This window comes from Canis lupus, chromosome 7 (assembly GCF_048164855.1).
Source record: "Canis lupus baileyi chromosome 7, mCanLup2.hap1, whole genome shotgun sequence".
NCBI lineage: Eukaryota > Metazoa > Chordata > Mammalia > Carnivora > Canidae > Canis > Canis lupus.
In genome coordinates, this window is record NC_132844.1 from 35,839,645 (window position 1) to 35,849,464 (window position 9,820).

The following is a 9,820-nucleotide window of genomic DNA, read 5'->3' on the forward strand; positions in this document are numbered from 1 at the left end:
GAAAATCTTTGTTTTAACCCCGTACTAGGTCCTCAAGGAGAATCCAGAACGGGTCCACCAGGGTCCACAGGTTCAAGAGGTCCCCCTGGCCCCCCGGGTCGTCCTGGAAACTCAGGTATCCGAGGCCCCCCAGGTCCTCCTGGATACTGTGACTCATCCCAGTGTGCCAGCATCCCATACAATGGGCAAGGCTATCCAGGTATGTTGTTGCCAGTGTAGGAACCCCAATTGACCTGAATTAAGAACCTTTATGGAAATGAAGTTCCTTAGGATTGAAGGAAGGTTGATTTGAGGATTTCTTGAAGATATCGACTCTTTCAGTTACGTGTTTCGATTATGTAGTCACATTGTTTTCTCTCAAAGCGTAAAACATTACTTCATTGTTAGGAGTGAGTAATTATTTGCTCTTCCTTCCTGTATGTCTACATTTGCCAAATCGCATCATAAACCTCTTCTTAATTTCTTTTGGGAGTTCAGAGAATGCTATCAAATGCTTTTTTTTTTCCTTAAACCTAAAGATTGGAAACAGGGATTTGTTGAATATAATTGTAGAATGTCAAGAATCCATACTAAAAATTGTTTTGGGAATCTAATGTTCAGGCAAACTACTTGATAACATGGTGCAGACAACTGAAAATAATTTACTGGCTCACACTGTCCATAGTATTAATGGTCATAAAATCTGGGACTTGATTTTTTCAAAGAATTGGTAGTGCACATCTAGTGTTTGACAATTATAGAGGCCAGGTCTCTTATGCCCGCCTTTGAGGAATGTGGGAACAGGGGAGATACGTTGATCTGGAAATAAGAAACTCATGCTGTGGTCAGTGGTGACCTTTTCATCAGCGCACCCTCAAGCATCTTGCAAGTTTTAAAAATGATACTGCTGTTTGATATGGTTGGCTACTAGCAAATAGTGCATGAGTAGTTGAATATCTAAATATCTATATATCTATATATTTATGTGTATACTTACATATGACCAAAAGTAATAATGAATTTTAATGCAAATTTCTCATGCAACTCATTCACAAAATTACAATTTAATTCTTTATAAGATAAATTTTAAATACCTCTGCCTTATGGTATGTGTGAATAACTGGAAATATATGGATATATATATATATATATTTTAACCATTACATACTTAGATGGATGTGTATATATATTTTTTGCATAGTAATTCAACTTTTAAAAACTATCATCTTTGACCTGTTTCAGGTTCCGGCTAACAAATTTTCTAAGTCGCCAGTGCTGCTTACAGTTTGAATACATGAAAATCCTGTTTCTGAGATGTTTGCGCACGTGCTTATTAGGAAATGAGTCTGTATGGAAATTTCACCACAGATATGGTTAAAGAACCGGGTGGACATCATAAAGGAGGGTGGAGACTCTTTATACTAACTTGAATGAGACAAAAGCAGTGGTGTTAGTTTATAAGCCTGATGCATTTCAGTAATAATGTAGAAAACTATTATTTAAAAAAAAGTTCAAACCCACAACCATGATGAGCCTCAGTTCTGAAAGAGGCACATAATAAAACTACTAACCAGCGGAGATTATGCCATTTTGAGAAAAACAATTAACCTGGTTAAAGAGAAATGTCTTATGTAAATAATAAACTAATTGTGGCTTGTAAATGATTTGTATGTGATCCTATCCACTAAAATCACTTAACAATTCTACAATAAGCTTCTGCATCAAAGCCTGCTGCTTGCTCTATGCCGGAATAACACCGAATGGAATCTCCTCATCTCTTGCTTGTTAGCGATGTGTCTGATTCAGGGCATGTGTCTTATTATTATTATTTTTTGTACATGTACTCTCATTTGGGTTTTGTAATTGCAATTTTCACACCAAAGTTTTATAATCACTTTTTTCCTTCCTGTTTCGCTGTAGTCACTGGTGTTCCTTACCCACCGACTGTAACTCAGTCTGTGGGAGAGTCAGCCACAGAAAATGTCATGTACTGTATATCACCTGGTGATAGTTGATTCTCACCTCCACAGTTCAGTTTCTAGGAGCCAATAAAACTTCCCCTTTCCTCCTCATCTTTCCAAATTGTTCTTTGAATTGAGGAGTGTGAACTCATGAACAGTTACTTGGGAATTTGCGAAAATCCTGCCTAGGTTTCTGCCTTTACAGTTCTTTGGCGCAGCCTCTGACCCTTCCCAGGTATATTTGTGCAATGGTTGTATTTACTGCTGGATCCGCGAAGGTTAAAAAAAAAAAACGTGTCATTCCATTATTTGATCATCACCAAATTCTCTCTGCAAACGGACGTAATCAGAACATTGTAACTTATCTATTTATAGCGATGAGATTAAGACTGGAGTGCCATCACCTCGGGTGATGATTTAGCTTTTGCTGTTTGTGTGCCTTCCAAATCATGCCATAACTGTAATGTTGAATCGGACAGAGCCGTACGTGCCCGAGGGCGGGGCCTACCTGCCCGAGCGCGAGCCCTTCATCGTGCCGGTGGAGCCCGAGCGGACGCCCGACGAGTACGAGGACTACGGCGCCGACGAGCCTGGCGACGAGCACCCTCCCCACGCGCGCTGGCGGCGCGCCCTGCCCCGCGGCCCCGGGCAGCGAACCTGAGACCGCGCAGCGCGGCCACGCTGGGGGAGGTGTTGGGATTTTCCTTTACAGGTCAGACGGAGCGGTGCACGTCTCATCTGCGATGTTTCTTCCGGCGTTGCTTCATCCAAGAGTACGCTTTCTGGCTGTAGAGAACCTTGTTTCTGCAGGAAACCTAGCTCGCTGCACGCAGTCTTGTAGACTTTTTTTTTTTTTTTTTTTTTTTTTGCCTTTGCCCTTGAAATGCTTGCAAAATCCTTTGCTCGCAAAAGCTGCAAGGAGAGAACGTGCCTTGTGCCTTTCCTTAGCACAAAGGGCAGCCTCAGTGAAACTCTTAGGTTAAGCAGTAAGTCCTGGAAGCCCGAACTACTGTCTATTTCGAGAGGGCGGTTCATCTTTTCCAATACTTGTTTGGGATTCAGTTACACCACGATTCAAGTAATTCCCCTCCTCAAACAGAAAAGGAGGGAATAAAACCAACTCCATTGCAATGGTTTATCCTCCTCTTCTATCTTCTGTTATACATTAGGGCATAGAATGCTCTTTACATCTCCTTTAACAACCACAAACCTTAAGCCATGTAGCTGAAATTATTGTATCAACTGGATACAGTTCCATATTGCCTTAAACCTCCTTGTTTTAGACACACTAACATTTATGCCAAATTGCAGATTATTCTGCAGCGATGGAATTGCATGTTTGTGTTGTATATTTAGTATGAACTTTTTTTTTCAGAACATAATGTTTCTTAGTTATCAAAAGCAGTTGGAAAATGTTTGCAAGACTATGAACATAGAATTGCTGCTTTTATATTTTAACTGCAGATTGTGAATTTCACTGCCTTATATTATTTATTTCTGAAACAAAAGAGGCATTTTTCAATAAAACTACTGAAAATTTGACATGGTATGCTTTTTCTTTGAATGGCCTTTAGGAGTGTTTGGGTGGTTGTCACAACAAACAAGTTTATATCCGTGGATACGGTTACAAATCTTGCTAATACTATTAAATTATGCTAAATAACTTTAGATTTTTAATGATATGGTGAAGTCATAGAGAATGTTGAGAGCCTTAAAAAAGCTCAGCAGATTCCAAAGGCTTTATTTGGAATGTAGAGGATGTGTGGGTTGGTGGAAAAACAAGGAGGTATCCAAGGAGACCCCAAACAACCAAATAATCTTTAACAACCCACATGATTTTGATTTAATCACTTTCCTATACCATATTTTACCCAGTAACATGTGTGATGCGAAAAGGAAAGTTCCTTAATGGAAATTTTTACATTTAGTTTTAAAAATTTCCTAAAAGTTCGTAAAGGTAAAAATTTCCTTTTGCACATTGATGACTTCGGTAACTCCATTCTAAATAGCGAAGAAAACAAGGTAAATATTGGTTTGAAAGAACCAATATCAATAGAAGGAGAGAGGTAATGAGAAACAATTTGCTACAGAGCAAAAAAAAACCCCATCTGAGTTAGATACTTCCCAGAGGGGCACCTGAGTGGTGCAGTTGGTTAAGCATCCGCCTTCCGCTCAGGTCATGATCCCAGGGTCCTGGGATGGAGCTTCTGGTCAGGCTCAGTGGGGAGCCTGCTTCTGCCTGTCACCCTGCTTGTGCTCTCTCCCTCTCTGTTAAATAAATAAGTAAAATCTTAAAAAAGAAGCTTCCTGGAGGCCAAGATCAAAAGGAAAGGACAATGAAGGAGTGCATTGTGCTCAGGAGTTTGCAAGCAAATAGTGCTAAAGTCATAGCATTCTGTAATCCCCAGGACTTACATTTTTAAAGTTAGAAGAGACCACTGAGATCATCCCAGTTTAATCCTTTGCTTTAGGGAGAAGGAAACAGACTTAGCTAATTAGTATCAGAACAAGACTAAAACTCTAGGTCTTGTGGTTCTTAACCCAGTTTTATTACCGGATCTCCCTCCTCCCCTTCTGGGAATGCTTACTCTCTGAGTAGGAGCTTTCAAACCTTACAGTTCTAGGAGTTTATTCTGATTAAGTTTCTGATTCATTTGGGTTTCTGATGCTCCTTAATGAAGAGCTTCTGTATCAGGAGATTGAAGACAGTTTCCATTCCTTGTCACTGACCCAGCTAAGGCCCAAGACCACATGAATTCAAGCCACAAAGGAATTCATCTTCTCTCACTGGTTAGATGCCTGTTGGATTCTTGAAATTGGCGATGTACTGATTTAACTACCTTCTAGTCTGCAGGGATGGGGGGGAGTGGCCAAGGCAGTTCTAACCAGGGGAGATAACACCAAATTAATATCCAGCTGCGATATATGTTGTAATTTTTATTTTCATAGTGTATTGTCTCCTTCAGTTTGGTGAATCTTATGTTAAAATTATTTTTGTAGTACTCAATTGAGAGAAAACTGACAAGTGATAGGGAGAAGAGGCAAAGTAGCCTAGGTTTAAAAGCTAATGGTAAAACCTCACAGAATAAGACATGTGCGTGCTGGTTTATTTATTCAGACTTACTTTGGAGGAAACATAGCACGACCTAAAACACTTTCTAGCTCTTTAAATTTGGAAGTGTTATAAGAAATTCATTTTCTATAATTCATATTTGAAGCTAGGGCTCTTATAAAACTAGTCTGAAAAGTGGGAAGGGATTGCATCTTCTAATGAAGTCTACCATGGGAAATGTTTCAAAATTTAAAAACAGCACATACATAGATTACTAATCTCTGAGTATTCTTATTAGAATATTTTGTACAGTGGGATTAACAATTCTTTTAGTAAGTTTAACAGGTGGCTACATGTATATTTTCTCAGATTTTTGAGCATCTATTTTTGAATCTGTTAAGAATTATGCTGCCTATGGGGTTGCTCAAGCTTGCACTTAGTTTTTGTAAAAATAAGGTAAATATAATTGTTCCTAAGTGTTTATTTTTTATGTATGTTGTACTGTATTTGGCACATTAGGTTACATCCTCATTTGGTTCTAGTCATAATTTCTCCATGATAAAAGGGGTTTTGATTATACTAACCTGTTATGGTCTGAGTGCCTTATAAAGAGTGGTAGCCAATTATATAAAGAATAGTTGTGGTAAATCTTTTATTTTCAAAGGCAATCTTTTAAATAGAAGGTAACTTTGATCCCCAAATCACTCTATAGTTGTGGTTAGAAAATGAATTTAAATGTGAATGTCTAAATGAACATTTATTAACTTTTTCACTCTTAGATTTGGCTGCTGAAGGCTATTGGAAAAAAATCACATGGACTTGCTTTCAGGGAATGACCTACATGTGGTCACTTACAGACTCTGTCTCCAATGCTGATGTCTTACCTGGTTCTGTATCAGTACATCCAACAGTATATCCCTCCTTGAAGTTCTACAGACAACTCAAAATTAGCATTTGATATAATTATGATTAGAATTCAGCTGTGACTAACAGAAAGTCACAAAATCACAGTAGGCTAAACAACTAGCAATTTCTTTATTTCTCATTTTTAAAAAGCCAAAGACCCAGGCTCTTTCTACATTGTGGCTCTTCTAATTGTGGTTTCCACAGCCCAGTTAAACTGGTGATCCAAGATTGTTAGTAGAGCTCTGACTCTCATCCCCTGCAGGAAGGAGAAAGGACAAAACAAAACAAAACAAAACAAGCAACCACCCCACCCTTCCATTTAAATATACTTTCTAGAAGTTGCAAACATATCTTACAATAAATTTATATTACATATAATTATCCAGAACTTAGTCACTTGGCTATATCTAGCTGTAAGTGTGAAATGCTACCTTTATTTTGGGTGGCCATGTGCCAAACTAAAATCAGCTACTCTATTGCTATGTAAGAGGAGAAAGGACTCTTTAGTTGACTGGCGGTCAACTTAAGGCCTCAGTCTTTGACACAATCTCCAAATCTGATTTCCTCCATTGTCTCTCCACCCTCCTACCATCAAGTTCCTTGGGCTAGAAATTTGAAAATGACCTTAAACTCCTTCTTCCTTCACTTCTCACGTCTAATCAGTGAGGACTAGGGGATTGAACTTCTACGTATATCTGAGTCATCCTTACTACTCAATTGTTACTACTCAATTTTAGACCCTTGGGGATTTAGAATGGTCTCTGGAAGGGTGTCTTTTGACCCCCCTCAAATAGGTCTTCGGATTCCAGAGTGATTCAGCATGTTGGAAATGGAGACCCAAGAATATATATATTTTAAATATATTCTTCAGTTTAGTCATAATGATCAGCCAGAATGGGAAATTTTTAGACTTTCTGTCTTTGGCTTTGGATATACTTTTTATGCCAAAACTGTATTTTCTAGCCCAGTCCTTTCTTTTGATCCTTTAGGCATATACATCCAACTGCCTTGGTACATCTCCAGTTGGACATTTTACAGGCATTTTGAATTCAGTATGAACAAAGTGAAATCCCTCACCCCTTTTTCCACACCAGTTTTTTTCTACAAGTTTCTTGTCTTTGTGAGTGATACTCTCTCACACTCTCTCTGCTTAACTCAGAAACTCAATAATTAACCTGCCTTTTCTTTCCCTCACATCGTACATCCCATCAATCACTAAATCCTTTTGATTCTATCTCCTAAGCATCTTTCAACAGTTCACCTCTCTGTGTGCCCACTGCCATTCTCTCCCTCTAGGCCCCATTGACTTGTCCAGATTCCCTAGAATCTATGTGGTCTCATTCTAGCCACTCTTCTTGCCCTCCAAATCATTTTTCTTGCAGCTTAGCAGCCAAAATGATTGTTAAAAATACAAGTCTGGTCATATCACTACATTTCTTAAAATCTTTTAGTGGTGTCTAGTTCAGAAACCTTATCAATACTCATTAGTCATCAAGGACTTGGCTCTTCCTACTTTTTGACATCATGATACCTCATTTATCTCATTAGAGTTTTTCCAATTTATACTGGACTTCCTGCTCTGCCCCTCCAGTATTTTGAGCCTTTGCAGGTGTTATTTCCTTTTGTGGAACATGCTATCTTCATTTGGTCACATCCTATTAATCCTTTCTTTTTAAAAAGAAAGATTTTATTTATTTATTCATGAGAGACACACAGAGAGAGGCAGAGACATAGGCAAGGGGAACCTGAGGTGGGACTCAATCCTAGGACCCTGGGAACACAACCTGAGCCAAAGGCAGACACTCAACCACTGAGCTACCCAGGTGGCCCCTCCCCCCCATTAATCCTTTAATTTGATGCTGAAATAATCACTTTGGGATAACTGTCTTATCACTTCCAAAGTTCAAGATCCCTGCAGTGTGGCAGACACCATGTTTGTTTTGTTCACTCTTGTGTTTCTAGCAGCCACCAAAGTGCTAGTATGTAGGTGGCATTCAACAAACATTTATTGAATGAATAACTACAGGTGGAAGAAACTATTTTCCTTGACACACTAGATTTTATTGGAAACATCAAAATACTGTATGTAGATCAAATAATTCATGTGTAATTGAACTTCTTCATGTCTACTTTGTTGCAGGGCAGTAGATTCCCACCCCCCTTTGTAGGATCCACCAGTGAAAAAAAGTCTTGATTATTCCTTACTTTGGGCTGTTATATAGTTATCCTTCTTTTCATGGTACTATCCTACTGTTGGAGGAGGACATCAAGAGAACATGACCACCATTGGCCAAGGAGCTGGATGGACCTGGACAGTTGGAGGCTCTCCCCATCTCTGCCCTTGGAATGTACATTCCACCCACCATTTGCACACTAGGAGTTGTTTTAAGGGCACAGCCTTGAGAGAGTAAGGTGTGGTTGGGAATATCTGGACTGAACACATGACTGAAACCAGTTAAGACCTACTTTTTAAAGATTCTAGTGGGTGAATTAGATTATCTATTTGTCTTGTAGACAACCAACACAAGCCTTGTAAGTTCTCTTGCTCATTAAAACTGCCACCTACCAATCTGGAGTGGTCTGCCTCTCTCTTTGTTTTCTCCTTGTCCTCTTTGTATAGGGGACAGTTTCAGATTTCAGCAGGGAAGCTCCCAAAGTTTTGAACCAACAGTTGGTGAGTCAGCCAGGACAGATGGGTGTTGGGAACGAGGCATCCATGAGGGAAATCCTGTGTTGACCATTGACCTCTATGTGGGGAAGGATGGCCCATATGTTAAATAGTTGTGGCCAGTAGTGTGAGACTGCAGGGATACTCCGTAAATGCTGGCTGGTGTGATGCACTTGTTGGAAGAACTGTGCGTGGTGGGGGTGGGGAACTACAGCAGAAAAACACATGGCTTCCATAGGTGGCTGGGCTCTACTACGGGCAGTTCGGTTACACACTCATACCCAGTTAGAGCCAAAGCTTGAGCTAGAAAGTTGGAAGAAGAGCTGAGATCAGAGGATGTGAGGTTATTTACAATTCTGTTGGTTTGGGGGCTAACAGATGAAGTGAGAGAGTAGGATAATAAGTTGGCGACCTTAGCATGTCATTCTGCAAAACTAGGAGGTTGTAGGGTGCTGTGGATGAAGGTGGAACACTGGTGACAGAGCTTGATTGAGACATAAAGAGGTGGAATCCCTGGGAAATTGAGAACAAAAAGGAGGATGTTGTAGTGATTGACAGTGAAATGGATGAACAGCCCATGGTGTATGACTCCCGGTACAAAAGAAAGCAAAAGCACGGCAATAACAACTCCAGTCAGCAGGACAGCCCTCAGTTCAGGAACCATTCATGGTGAGAGAATACACTCCCACTGAGCTTATTGATACAGCTGCCAAGTTCCAGCAAAATGCTGGGGAAAGTATCCAGACATAATGTGGCTATGAAGTGGGGAGTAGCAGTTGGGGGCGGGGTGGAGTGGTGGGAGTGTAAGGGGAGACAGTGGCATTTTTCTGACTTGGCAGGAAGCAAAGAAAATGAGCAATCTTACAACACACCATGCCCTCCAACAGTACCTGTGCTTAGGGTGTTCAAGGCATTCGGTACCTTATAGATTGGATTATTCTAATCTGCAGGGAGGCTCGGCTCAGTGAAGGGGGTTTCTCTTCTCCCTGGGCATGTGTGAACCCGAAAATCTCTAGAGGAGGTACAATAAATTCTTAAGGATTAGGGAGTGAGACAGATCATTTGTGTCCCTGGCTTTGAAGGCCCTGATTGGGTCACATTCACTGTAGGAATGAAAGGCATGATACTCCAGTGGCCCCCTTACCTGGTATGGATGCTGATATCTATGCTGAGCCTTGTTGTGGGATAAGACATTTATGATTTGAGCCATTCACTGCTTATCTGGAGGAAACTGACAAATCTGGGAATCAGTAT

At 40.2% G+C, this 9,820-nt stretch overlaps 1 protein-coding gene and 1 long non-coding RNA gene across 4 annotated transcripts in view; both read left to right on the forward strand.

The window, feature by feature from the left end:
* Positions 1-3,482, forward strand: part of COL12A1 (collagen type XII alpha 1 chain) — a 116,261-nt gene extending 112,779 nt beyond the window's left edge. For 2 of the 3 annotated variants that reach the window (XM_072832325.1, XM_072832327.1), the window contains 2 exons: positions 29-199; positions 2,420-3,482. In XM_072832325.1, coding sequence (XP_072688426.1) covers positions 29-199; positions 2,420-2,601 — 353 coding nt within the window. In that variant the 3' untranslated portion in view covers positions 2,602-3,482. Of the gene's footprint in view, positions 1-28; positions 200-1,221 lie in introns of all 3 variants that reach the window. The other variant, XM_072832326.1, reaches the window with a different exon arrangement.
* A 3-nt stretch (positions 3,483-3,485) lies between these two features.
* LOC140636761 (uncharacterized) lies at positions 3,486-8,467 on the forward strand. Its single transcript, XR_012033971.1, has 2 exons — positions 3,486-3,962; positions 8,039-8,467. It is a non-coding gene; the product is annotated as an uncharacterized lncRNA (long non-coding RNA).
* Positions 8,468-9,820: the final 1,353 nt, after the last annotated feature.